This window comes from Caenorhabditis remanei, chromosome IV (assembly GCF_010183535.1).
Source record: "Caenorhabditis remanei strain PX506 chromosome IV, whole genome shotgun sequence".
Taxonomy (NCBI): Eukaryota; Metazoa; Nematoda; class Chromadorea; order Rhabditida; family Rhabditidae; genus Caenorhabditis; species Caenorhabditis remanei.
The window spans coordinates 21,390,271-21,403,973 of NC_071331.1; the positions used below are offsets into that span (position 1 = coordinate 21,390,271).

The 13,703-nt window shown below is 37.5% G+C and overlaps 4 protein-coding genes across 4 annotated transcripts; 1 reads left to right on the forward strand and 3 right to left on the reverse strand.

The window, feature by feature from the left end:
• Positions 1–1,136: 1,136 nt before the first annotated feature.
• GCK72_015586 (uncharacterized protein) lies at positions 1,137–3,234 on the reverse strand (the record flags this gene model as incomplete). Its single annotated transcript, XM_053730986.1, has 7 exons — positions 1,137–1,173; positions 1,221–1,437; positions 1,485–1,641; positions 2,156–2,395; positions 2,440–2,533; positions 2,584–2,773; positions 3,153–3,234. The coding sequence occupies 7 exons, from the start codon at positions 3,232–3,234 to the stop codon at positions 1,137–1,139; spliced, it is 1,017 nt and encodes a 338-aa protein (XP_053585758.1).
• Positions 2,206–6,198, forward strand: GCK72_015587 (uncharacterized protein; the record flags this gene model as incomplete). Its single annotated transcript, XM_053730987.1, has 5 exons — positions 2,206–2,289; positions 3,885–4,148; positions 5,080–5,308; positions 5,412–5,707; positions 5,959–6,198. The coding sequence occupies 5 exons, from the start codon at positions 2,206–2,208 to the stop codon at positions 6,196–6,198; spliced, it is 1,113 nt and encodes a 370-aa protein (XP_053585759.1).
• A 593-nt stretch (positions 6,199–6,791) lies between these two features.
• On the reverse strand, positions 6,792–11,787 carry GCK72_015588 (uncharacterized protein; the record flags this gene model as incomplete). The annotated part of the gene is made up of 8 exons (XM_053730988.1): positions 6,792–6,828; positions 6,877–7,093; positions 7,141–7,303; positions 9,364–9,603; positions 9,648–9,741; positions 9,790–9,979; positions 11,091–11,146; positions 11,192–11,787. 8 exons carry the CDS (start codon positions 11,785–11,787, stop codon positions 6,792–6,794), a joined length of 1,593 nt encoding a protein of 530 aa, XP_053585760.1.
• Positions 11,788–12,645: 858 nt separating this feature from the next.
• GCK72_015589 (uncharacterized protein) lies at positions 12,646–13,441 on the reverse strand (the record flags this gene model as incomplete). Its single annotated transcript, XM_053730989.1, has 2 exons — positions 12,646–12,784; positions 12,831–13,441. The coding sequence occupies 2 exons, from the start codon at positions 13,439–13,441 to the stop codon at positions 12,646–12,648; spliced, it is 750 nt and encodes a 249-aa protein (XP_053585761.1).
• Between the last annotated feature and the right edge of the window lie 262 nt (positions 13,442–13,703).

Genomic DNA, 13,703 nt, shown 5'->3' on the forward strand with positions numbered 1-13,703 from the left:
TCCCCCACATTTTCAGGTCCGCCAAGTGGTGAAAATCCTGTCAAACGTGGACGACGACTTGAAACAACTTCTCATGTCAAATTGCTCGCTTCGAGAGATTTTGGCCTAAATTTCCTCTCATTTTCTCCCTATTTTGTGTTAGTTTCTGTAAAAAAATAGCACTTTTCTGTATCCTCCCCGCTGTCCTCTATTACGTGTATGCCTCTCAAAAAGCATAATTCGTCTTCTTTCTGTTTTAGTTGGTTCCGCCACCTTCCCAGTTCACTAGTTAACACCATATCTTCACTCTTCTCTCATGTCCTCATCACTCTTTTTCTCTTTTCCACCACATTTTGTTTCGAATTTTCCAGTGTAAATACGTTTTGAACACCAGAATCCCCTATTTCGGTAGAAAAAACGAAGAAAATTGAGTCATTTCAAGGGTTGGTGCCCAAGATCTTGTCTATTTGATTCCTTTCATACCAAATATGATACAGGCTGGCGTGACGTTGACGCGTTTCTCAATCGACTCAGTAGTAGGGATGTTAAAAATGCGTTTTACGGTAACCTTCGCCTTTTTCATTTTCGCCGACGGCGATATTTGCCGCTTCAATTTCCGGCGAATGCCGCCTTCGCCTGTTTTTAAAACGCAAATTTTTGACGCGTTTCATTTCCCAGTGGTAAAAAATGCTGTTTTTCTCTAATTTTGTGTAGAAATTAATTTCACAAAGCGTAAAAAATGCTTGCCAAAAAATGAAAAGCGGTAATGAAAACCTGCGAGAAAAAAACTAAACAGGCTAAAATCGCCTGTCTTGGAAATGATTGCGGTATTTTTCGCCTTATTGGGAAATGAAGCAGGCGCAGCGTGAAGGCGAAGGCCGCCCGCAACATCCCTACTCAGTAGAACTAGAATCAGTTAAAAAAAGCTACCCTATCTAAACATTTCAAAACTGTTAAATCAAAAAACTTATTTTTGGCACGTATGACTTCGAGCGAGCAACACTTTATTGTTATCAGTAAGGAGTCTTAACGACTTTTCTCCCTGTAAACGTCTTTAGTGATACGTGCAAGCACAGCACAATATATTGTGCAGTGGTTTGCAAACAACAAACATAATCTTAACATTTATTGGAAAGTTTCACAAAACATCAGTCTGATTATCCAGAAGGTGGCAGTGGAAGGAAGTCGTGATAACTGAAATATTAGATGCATGTAATTTTAAAAGTTTTAAGAAAACTCACTATTCACTGTACGCTCTTAATTGAATGATTTGTGGAGCATTCGTGTTATAATGGTAGTCAATTGTCCATTTGTATAAGGGGGGTCCGTTGAAATAAATATCATCTGATTGTGCATTTCCACAAAGAGGTTCGGCGTTGTCACTAGGAAATTTGTAAACAAAAGATCCATCAGTACTTTCAATTGTATAATTCATTGATACAAATGAATTGTCGAGTGCTGAAAACATTATGAGTGGTCTAATTTAACTTGGAAATTATTCTTACTGTGGTTTTGAACAGTTATTGAAAATCGCAAATAATCATCAATACCCACTGGAGTGTTGAATGCCGGTATTTCGATTCGGCCCAATCCAGAAACCACAAAGTTTTGAGCAATGAATTGATAAGGCCAGGCAAGTATATTGGTCATCCAGGAAAAAGTCTAAAACCTTTTCATAAAAAGATAATCAGTGGCGACCCAAGAATATTATATCTTTTGTGCAGAAATGAAATCATCGAGATGGAATGAAAAGAGGATTAAAGCCATATTTTATTTCAGATAATTCTAAAAAAAATTCATAATTAGAGCATATGCTAAAATCGCTGTAAATGCTACAATTCCCCTTTTCCCGGCTAAAAGTGAACCTTTGTGGAAGAGTTTTCCTACGCGAGTTTTTTCCACCGTGTAGTCCTCTCGGACAAAATTATTCCTCAATTCCTTGAAGAAATTAAGAAATAATTTTGTGCGAGAGGACTACACGGTGGAAAAGAACCTCTACCACGAAGGTTCATTTTAAGCCGGGAAAAGGGGAGTTGTATGAAATATAGGAATCTGAAATAGAAAGAAGACTTCAGTCTTCAGACTGTCTACTACAGTGACTATGATATGTTTCCACATAAATAACTCTCACATTGAACTTTTTCATTCAATTTTCACTTTTTCTAAAAGAACTCACTTTCCAAAGATCATCGCCGGTGGCGAACAGACAGTATCCATTGGTTTGATATGACATTTCATATAGTGAGGCAGAATTGGAACCGCCCGATGGGATACTGTCCACAGCAATGTGCACAATCACATGATTGGAACGTAATTGGGAAATAATGTCAGATACATCCGACTCATCGGGATACCGTTCTACTGCAATGAACACTAGGGCTCCGCATAATGAAACCTTTCCATTGTTGAGAAACTTCTGGAATGTCTTTAACATAAAAGATGAAGGGAAATAATACAAACCTTCAACACAGTGTACAGGTTACTTCCGGTTGTTGTGTCTCCATATCCAAGAGATTGATCAGGTTGATGGACCCATAATGAAGCATTCAAACTACTGAAATCAAAAAGGTCTAACAAATCAGCAAAAACAGAAACCAAACATACCCTTTGTCCGTGTGATACTCAATCTCCTCTTCCACTTTTGTATCGAATCGAACATTTGCCAGTGTTGTATACCTAGCAGCAAAATATACCATATAACCGGCACCCACATTATATGTATTCAAGTCGATATCAGTAGAATACGCGTATAAGACAGTGTTGTTCTGATGAGGAAGACATGCGGCCGGTGGAACTGAAATAATTTCATTTTATTAGAAAAAACTCTTTCATTTTTGAATCTGAAATGATCATTATAGCTAGAATGCTGCTGATATTGTGTCCCTATAATGAATATTAGTTTGGAAGAGAGGAGGGTTATGGAATAGAATATGAATGACTGAAATAAGTCTTTGAGACAAACACTTTCTTGTTATCAGTGAAGAGTCTTAACGACTATTCTTGCGTTTGATGAGGGCTTTAAAGTAAAAATTGGAAAGAAGTCGAGAAAGGTTTTGTGATAACGGAAATGTTGCGTAGATGACCTGAAACTGATATTTTGAAACATAGTGATACCAAATATGTCATAACTGGGGTGACGTTGACGCGTAATTCAGAACCAAATGAATTGCTACCTAGTTTGGAGGATTTCAACTTGTTTTGAGTGAGTTCATATCGTTTTTTTGGGAATTTTTCGAAGATTTTTGTAGTTTTCATGTGTTACTGATTCCATTGATACCAAATATGCTATGTCTGGGGTGACGTTGACGCGTTTCTGGCTCATAGGCTGTTTTAGTTGATTTTAAGCAGTTTCGAATGGTTTTCTTCTGAAGTTTTTTACATTTTGTTGAAAAAAATTTCATAATATTTTTGTTAATTCTAAGCGGTTTTTGGTTGTTTCTGATAATTTTAGCCTGTTTTTTCCGGAATATTCCACAATTTTTTTTGAACCATCCAATAGGCCCACTCTGACTGATTCCATCGGTACCAATTAAGTCATCGCTGGGGTGACGTTGACGCGTTTTTAGAAGTAATTGAGAGGGGGACTAATTTTGATGATTTTGACAGGAAAAACCGATTTTTATAAAGTTTTTTGTTTTAAAATTGTTAAAAATTGTTAGAAATCGACGTGTAACACTTTTTTTTTTCAAAATTTTTCAAATTTCCCGCGTGACCGCCCGCGGTTACTTTTCCAGAATGTAAGAGGCCGGAGGTCATCTGGAACCCTCTTCAATTCTACATCACTTCTGAATTCAATCATCAATTCTCCTCCTCTAGAAATCAATCGATAATTTGTTGACACGTGGAAGACAAGATCGACATGGTAAGCCTTCTAGAAAAGCCTAAAAAAGGCTTAAATTTTTCAGAATTTTTCCGTCTTTCTCCTCCTTGTGCTCCCATCCGTCGTCGTGTTGGCTCAATTTGGCTCGGATGAAGAGCCGACCACTCTGGAAACTGTCCCTGTCGACTACAGTACCCCCGAAGACCCGGTGGACGATACGGAGCCGCCCGTCGTCGACAGTATCCCAAAAGTGGAGGAGGAGTCTGTAGTGGTGGCCGAGAGGATGCCGGACACTGAAAAACTCTTCGGAATACCGAATAACTTGTGGAGATGTGGAAGCGGAGATTTTGTAACAAAAACGATTATAGGCCATATCAACAATACGTGTCCATTGGCTGCAGGTATGTAATTCTGGGGAATATATGAAAATCAAAGGAAATAATTATGATTTTCAGAAATTTCATAGAATTCCCAAAATTTTGAGCCCCGTATTCCCCTATTTTGGAGCAATTTGTGGTTGGTGACCTAGAAATCCAAAATTTTGGGTTTCTAGGCCACCAACTGATTTCAAGAGAATTTGATAGTTTTGGATAGACCATCGACAGAAAAATCACTTTAGCACTATAAAAGCCGAAAATTGGAAATTTGGGAAAAAATTTTTAAAAAAATCGGTTGGCCTAGATATACAAATGTGATAATCCTAGGCTACACATCTCAAAACCAGTTTCATATTCATAATCTCCATGAAATTTCCAAAATTTTGAGCCCCATATTCACACATTTTAGAGCAATTTAAGGTTGGTAGCCTAGAAACCCAATTTTTTGGATTTCTAGGCCACCAATTTCAAACTGCTCCAAAATATGGTAATATGGGGCTCAAAATATGGAAATTTTATGGAGATTCTAAATATAGTATTGGTTTGAGATGTGTGGGCTGGGATTCCCATTTGTTTGGATTTCTAGGCCACCAAAGGTTTTTTTCGAGTGATCATTTTTCCTAATTTTTCCACTATTTTTGGATTTTCCACTTTTTTTGGCATTTGTTTCGATGAAAAGCATCATCTCTAAATTTTGGGAATTTTACAGAGATTTTGAATATCATATTTGTTATGAGCCTAGGTTACTCATATTTGCTTTTCAGCCGAATTCAACCACTGCTGTGCAGTTCACGACGATTGTTACGATGGTCAACGTGGCCAGAAACATTGTGACAGATAGTTTTGCGAGTGTTTAGAGGTATTAAAACTTTTTTGATCTACAAAATATTTCCATTTCTACAGTACCACGTGGCGACCGATCCGAATGCGGCGAATTGTGGAAATCTCACGAAGATGGTGTGTCCACTTCTTTCCTATTACGGACGTTTTGCTTATGATGACAGCCGGAATGCCAAAAACTCGTCAGTCACTGAATCGCCGGTGGCGGCGGAGTCTTTGAAGGTTCCCACGCAAATTCCACACCTCTCTGAGCCATATGTTGGGATATATGCGAGTTGTGATGAGCAACATGGTGAGGAAATGGGGCTAAACTGTGAAAAAATGCGGTAAAAATGATCTAAAATCGGCTTAAATTGCTGAGAAGGGCCTGAAACTTCTCAAAATCCCATTTCCAGCAACCATTGCCTCGTGTGCCCTGAACAATGACTTGTGCTACCGTACCCCTCGTGCCGAACGGAAAGAGCAATGCACCGTTCATCTGATTCGGTGTCTCGACGACACTCGATTCAACAGGAAACCGAGTAAAACGTGTGATCTCGCCATCGATGAGTACTTGTGGAAACTGATTCGATTCGGAGGAGGAAGTGAAGACACCAAGGAGATGGAGACACTTCAGGACGAAGACAAGGAGCAGATGAATGTGTTGATGATGCAAGAGATTCTCACCAATAAGACATTTGTTCGCAATATTGTGAGTCACGAAATTCCCAAAAATTGAAGGTTTCACTCTCTGACATTATGAAATTCAGATTCTCCATAAAATTTGCAAAGTTTTGAGTTCCAAATCGACCTATTTTGAAGAATTCCTAAAAACAAGAAGGCCTACAGGCCTAACAGGGCCTAACCGACCTGAACGGAAACCGGTCGATATGGGTGTCAAAACTCCTCAGATTTCATGAAGATTCCAAATATTTAATTTTAATTTCTTTAAATTATTTCCAGTACCTCCAAATCGTGCGCCACTCGTCGTCTCTCGGTTGGCTCTCCTGTTTGACGTTCCTCTTCTGCGTCTTCTCGTGCTGTGGAATTGTGATCTACGCATTCAGTCGTTGTGGAGAAGAAGAAGACATCAGAAGACACGATGAGGTAATCAATGTGCACGTGACGTCTTCTGCTTCAGAAGCGCCGTCCTCGTCGACGATGTCATCGATGAAGTCTTCGTCTTCGTCGACAAGAAAGTGATAATCAGAATAATTATTGGAAATTGAGAAATCAAAATACTCGTTTATTTTTGAAAAATATGGATTAAAATGAATTATTTGAGATGAATTTCGTGTTTATTAGACCGTTTTAGGCCTATTAGGCTGCTTCTTAGGCTCTAATTTTTGACATATTCAAATTCTTTATACATTTTTTAGAATTTTGAGCCCCATGTTGTCGTATTTTAGAAAATGTTTGAAAATTGAGGTCGGCAGGGCATAAAACTCACAGAATCTCAATTTTGAACTTTTTCTCGCTCTTTCTGTGCTTTTTTATCGTGAAAATCTACTAAAAGCAGCCAAAACCGGCCAAAATCGACTCTCTCTTTCCACTTTCACGTGTTTTATCAATATGTCTCATTCAGAAGACGTCATTTTGAAAATTTTGAAAAAGGAAAAGACGAGCAGAAAAAATGTCTGATCTTTTGGTCTGATTTTGAAGAGAATCGGTTCAGTAGGTAGGGCTGTAGAATCGATCTGTTGTTTACTGGTATTAATAGTTGGAAGTGAAAAAACACTGATTGAATGAAATAAGTATTTATTGAAAAATAAGAATATCACAGAACATTGAACCGATCACTTGAAATCTGGCAGGGGAAGGAAGTCGTGATAACTGAAATATTCGATTTAGGCAATAGTAAAAGGTTTTGGCAAAACTCACTAATAACTGTACATTCTGCATTCAATGATTTGTGGTGCATCATTATTATATTGATAGTCAATTGTCCATTTGAACGAGAAGGGTCCATTCGAATAGAAATAACCTGATTGTGCAGTTCCATAGAGAGGATGGGCATTGTTACTTGGAAATTTATAAACATCAGATCCATCAGTACTCTCAATTGTATAATTCATTGATACAAATGAATTGTCGAGTGCTGCAAACAGTGTGAGTGATCTAATTTAACTCGGAAATTAATCTTACTGTGGTTTTGAACAGTTATTGCAAATCGCACAGCATCATTAATACCCATTGGAATTGGAGTTTTGAATGTCGGTATTTCGATTCGACCCGATCCAGAAACCACAAAGTTTTGAGCAATGAATTGATAAGGACGATCAAGTATTGCAGTCATCCAGTCAAAAGCCTAAAAACTTATCATAAAAAGATAATCAGTGGCGACCCAAGAATGTTATATCTTTTGTGTAGAAACCAGGCTTGTTCGGAAAAAAACTTTTCGGAAAATCGAATATCCGAATTTTTTTCCGAATTTATTTTTTGGAAAATTTCGGAAAATGACAAAAACGACTTATGATGCACTATCTGTAACACTTACAGGCAACTCTTGAAGGCGAAAAATGATCATGAAACTCGGTTAAATCAAATATAGTCCACTGATCTTTTTTCCAAACTACTTTATTTAGACCTATTTTGGACGTAGATCACGAATTTCTACATTTCAATCGTCTATCTAATCAAGCGGTTCTCATTTTGTGGGTGGCTATATATTTATGTCGGATAGAAATAGGCCATTTTTCACACTTTTTTCATATTTTTTAAAAAATCAAGGAAATTCTAAATTTCAACAAATCTAACATTTTTACATCCCAAAATGCAAAATATTATCGTTCAAAGAATTTTTAAAAACGACCAAGTTTTTCCAAAAAAATCAAAAATTCAAGTGGCTCTATATTTATGTCGGGCAGTGTATAATTGAAATATCAATGATATTATTGAGAGTAAACAAGAAAAACAACATATTAATTGTCAGGCCCGCTATTCTGATGGTCGAACCCATCAATCGAATGTTTTGTTTTTTTTTCAGTACCTCAAAAAAATCAAATTTTCGGAAATAGTCGGAAAATTTTCCGACTATTTCCAAAAATTTTCCGAAAAACCCATTCGGAAAATTTCCAATCGGAAAAATTTTCCGAAAAAAAAATCGGAAAATTTTCCGCCGAAAAATCGAAAAAATCGGAAATTCCGATTTCCGGTTTTGAACAAGCCTGGTAGAAACGTAATCATTGAGATGGAATTAAAGGAGGATTGAAGTCTTTTTTTTTCAGATGATGCTACTTTAGAAAATTCTAAGAAACTTTCAAAATTGGAGCATATTTGCTATATATAGTAAAAATCACTCTAAACACCTCAATTCTCCTTTTCCGGCTCAAAATGAGCCTTCGTGGAAGAGTTTTTCTACGCGAGTTTTTTACCACCGTGTAGTCCTCTCGGAGAAAATTATTCCTCAATTCCTCGTTTCCTCGCTTTTTTGCGATATACATTGAAAAAAAAACAAAGAAAATTGTTGAAAACAGCGAGGAAACGAAGAATTGAGAAATAATTATGTACGAGAGGACAACACAGTGAAAAAGAAACTCGCATGGGAACACTTTTCCACGAAAATATAAGAATCTGAAATAGAAAGAAGACTTCAGTCTTCAGACTGTCTACTACAGTGACTATGATATGTTTCCACCAGAGTTGCGCGGAATTCCGACTTCCGACTTCCGGGCATTTTTTCACTTCCGACTTCCGACTTCCGACTTCCGTTTTGAAAATTTTACTTCTGACTTCCGACTTCCGACTTCCGGATTTGGAATTTTACTTCCGACTTCCGACTTCCGGATTTGGAGTTTCACTTCCGGCTTCCGTCATTTCATAAGAGTGGAATTTAGGAAAAGTAAATTTCTCAGAAATACAAGGAAAAATGGTCTAAAAGGACAGAAAATAGGCTTTTCTCCAGCCAAAAACTAGTTTCTCACTGATTTTTGTGAATTTCATGATATTTTCTTTTAGAGTTTTTAAATCTTTGCGAAGAAATCTACTTCCGACTTCCGGCTTACGGGCATTTTTACACTTCCGACTTCCGACTTCCGACTTCCGTTTTCAAAATTTTACTTCCGACTTCCGACTTCCGGATTTGGAATTTTACTTCCGACTTCCGACTTCCGGATTTGGAATTTTACTTCCGACTTCCGACTTCCGACTTCCGACTTCCGTTTTCAAAATTTTACTTCCGACTTCCGACTTCCGGATTTGGAATTTTACTTCCGACTTCCGACTTCCGGATTTGGAATTTTACTTCCGACTTCCGACTTCCGACTTCCGTTTTTGAAAAAATCACTTCCGCGCAACTCTGGTTTCCACATAAATAACTGTCACAGTGAACTTTTTCATTCAATTTTCACTTTTTCTAAGAGAACTCACTTCCGAAAGATCATAGCCGGTGGCGAAGTAACAGTATCCATTTGTTTCATATGACATTTCATATAGTGTTGCAGAGTTGGAACCGCCCGATGGAATACTGTCCACAGCAATGAACACCATGACATGATTGGCTCGTAGTTGGGAAATGATGTCAGATACATCAGACTCATCTGGATACCGTTTTACAGCTATATACACTTGGGCCCCACATATTGAAACGTTCCCATTATTGAGAAACTTCTGAAATATTTTCTGAACAAAAGTTGAAGAAAAACTGTACCAACCTTCAAAATATTGTATAAGTTGCTTCCAGTTGTCTTATCTCCATAACCAAGAGATGGATCCGGTTTATGGGAATCCAGGGAATCTTGCAAACTCCTGAATGAAAAGGTCGAATAAATCAGTCACAACAGAAACGAAACATACTTTTTATCCGAGTGATACTCAATCTCCTCTTCCTGTTTCGTATCGAATCTAACATTTGCCATTGTTGCATACATATAAGCAAAATTTATCATTTGCTCGACACCTCCATCATATGTACCATAGTCGATATTAGTGGAATAAGCGTATAAGACAGTGTTGTTCTGATATGGAAGACATGCGGCCGGTGGAACTGAAATAATTTCATTTTATTAGGAAAACTAATATTATTTTTGAATCTGAAATGAAATAATTATTTAATTTTGTTTTTCGTCCTAGTTCTGATATTGTGTCCCTATAATGAATATTAGTTTGAAAGGGAGGGGGTGATGGAATAGAATATGAATGGCTGCAATGATTCTGCGTCTAACACATTCTCGTTATCAGTGAAGAGTCTTAACGACTTTTCTTCCCCACTCGTTGAGGAGGAGGAGCTTAACGTTAAAATTAGAAAGAAGTCGAGAAAGTTTTGGTAGAAAAATATTTATGAGTGGGACAAATCTGAAAATTACATTTTGAAACGGAAGAGCACCTCCTACTAATCATTTTGTGTTATGATGATATTTTATTATGTTCAATATACTAATTTTCTTTTTTCTTCTTTTAGTTTTCCTTCCTTTCTACTTAATGTCGTCAGAATAAAATATGACGGAAATGACGCCTTTCAGTAATTTCTTATCAGTGGGATTGTACCTTTCTGTTTGTGTTTATGAAGAGTTAACGCCCTTTTTGACGTCCAACTGATAACAATTTTTTTCAAGAAATGACTGCTCTCCGACCGTTTGACGTCAGTGAGGGTGCAGTGTCAGAAGAGGGATGAAGGTTGAAAGAGGAAAAAAGTGGAATGGGAAAATAATATATATGAAAAAAGAGAGAGGGAATTTGATTCTATACAGCTGAAGACATTCGGGTAGAAAAACGTCCCTAGCAGGGGTTGGTCAAAAACGAGGTACAAAACGTGGGGATACGTTATAACCGCATTATGACAACAGAAGTTTGAATGAGAATTAAATGAGCTTCAGACAAAAGTTTTCTCGTTGTTTCTGATTTTCAACCAATCTCCTTTATTTGGTGGAAAATGTGATCGTTTCTAGATTTTCAAAACTATTTACAATTTCAAACAATAATTTCAGGTTACGGTAGACATTAAAATGAGTTCATGTGGCTGGCACTTTGGTTAAGCATAGTTGAATGATTAGAAAAGGGAAAACATAAAAAAGTTTAATTAAAATTATGAGTTGTCTCGGGCCAAACTGCAATGACAAAAGTTCTCGGTGGATGATAGTGTACTGTAGCCGTCACACCATCTGAACGTTGGATGTCATATCCATCTGACAATATCGATGTGTATCCGAATGGGCTGAAATTTTGGAGTTGTTAGAATAGAAACGTATCGAATGTTCACCTGGTGTAGTTACGACTTTTCTGCACGAAAACGGCATTATCCAGTAAACCAGCGAGTACTTGCAAAATGTTTACAGAATGAATACCAGCGTCCAAATATTTCAATCGGGGACACCCTCCAGCTAGCCAATGCTTCAGAAAGACATTCAAATCACTATCAGATAGATTAGAGTATCCCAGAACAATATCGATCCCATCCATTGTAAACAGATTGTCAAGTGTCAACCATTGTCCATACAAGATATATAAGAAATCGATTTTTCGAAACTTTTCGGAGAAGCGGAAATTGGGTGGAGCATATGAGCGAATTTCTATTTGCGATGAAGTTTTACAGTCCCTCAAAATATAAATCAATTCTTCTTCCGATGCTATAATCCTCAATGCAGTGACACTTTCCAATGGTTTCTTTTGTCTTCTGCTCATTCGTTCAATCATATTGATTGCATCTTTAAATACACGGACTTCTGATACATCAATATTGAATAGATTGGTCACATAATTAGTGGTCTCTATCAATCCGTCCGTTGTATTATGCCAGTATGAGATAAGATTTCCATCCGAACAGTGCACTCGAACTGGAACGTCCTGCCCGTTCATTTTAACATAATTTATTCTCTCAGATTTGTGAAAAAAAGAAAAATCGCGGACACTCAACACACAATTCATAAAATCAATAATTCTCCTTAACGGGACGTATGGGACAAGGAGGAGAGGGAAGTGAGGTGAGAGTACCGGTACGTCGGGTATGACAGGAGAAGTTTTTTTGGGAGGGAAGTGAGGTGGAGGTAACGGGGTGTTGGAGATGAGCAATGATTTGATTGTTTGGAACAAGACGGAGATTATCCAAAAAAGCAAACGAAAGAGAGGGAAGGGACACGTCATACTGGGAGAGAAGACGTGGGGAGACTGAATAGGAGGGGATGGATGAGTAGGCGGGATAAGAAAGAAACACACACATAATATGAGTGACATGGGAAAACTACAGTAGTCCAGCTGTTTTCCCACGTCACTGTTTTCCCACGATACAAACGTTTGGTTGTTTTTTCTAGGCCATAACAGGCGTGATGACTTCAAAAAAGGATGTAAGTTGTTCCTGAGGATGTATCGTAATGTTTTGTGATGATAAGAAAAATGAATTTTCTGATAACAAACAAAAAACTATCAAAAGTAAGAAAAATCAGCCACATATTGTCTTCGAGAAACACCTTTTTGTTATCAGTGAAGTGTCTTAACAGGGAAGGAAACGAACATGACAGAAGTGGTGTCTTTCAATAATTTGTTATCAGTGGGATTGTTCCTTTCTGTTTGTGTTTTTAAAGAGTTAGCACCCTTTTTGACTTTTTCAAAACGCATGTGATCAAACATATAAATAACGAAATTTTGATTACTATCGAGAAAGGTAGAGATTTTTTGAGTACAGTTAGATAAACGAAACAAAAGGGACCAAAATAACGTTTAATTATAATTATCACTGGCTTCTGGCCAAACAGCAATGACTAGGGCTCCCAGTGGCTGATAATGTACTGTAGCTGTCACACCGTCCGCACGTTGGATGTCATACCCATCCCACAAAATCCATTGGTGTCTGAAGGGGCTGGAATTTAGAAGTTGTTATAAGAAGAAATACATTTAATTTTTACCTGGTGTAGTCACGACGATTCTCCACAAGAACTGCATTATGCATGATGCCATGAAGTACTTGTAAGATATCCACATCACCAGTAGTGGCGCTGAATAGTTTCAATCGAGGACACCCTCCAGATAGCCAGTGCCTGAGGAAGACATTAAAATCAGTGTTAGTCAGGGTAGACTTATTCAGATTAATAACAATTCCATCCATTGTCAGTAGGTTGTCAATTGTCACCCATTTTCCATGCCAGATATCTAAGCAATCGATGTTTCGGAACTTTTTGGAGAAGCGGAAATTAGGTGCAGCCTCAGAGTGAATGCTTATTTCAGATAATGTTGTGCAATCCCTCAGAATATAATGCATTTCATCTTCCGATGGAATGACGCCCCTGTCCATGTAAACGACTTTTTTCAATGGTGTTTTCTGTCTTCTGTTCACCCATTTAATCATTTTGATTGCATCTTTAAATACACAGACTTCTGATACATCAATATTGAATAGATCGGTCACATAATCAGTGGTATCTCTCAATCCACCTGTATTGCCATGCCAGTGTAACACAAGATTTCCATTTGAACTGTACACTCCAACATACTGCCTATTTATTCTAACGTATTCCATTTCTTCGCTTTCCTCACTTGTAATGCTACTTACACTCAACACACAACTGCGTTTTCGAAATGTAATATATGATAAATAGTTGTGGTATTCCGAAACACAGAGACGTCCCGCAAATGGTGCTCTTCGTTGAGTTTTTATGACAGAGTGACTTTTCCTAGAGCAAAAAGACAGCGATACTCTGAAATAGAAAACTAAGCTTTAAAAACATAAAAAGAAAAAAACTCACAATGAATCGGACTCCATAAAATCGATAATTCTGCCT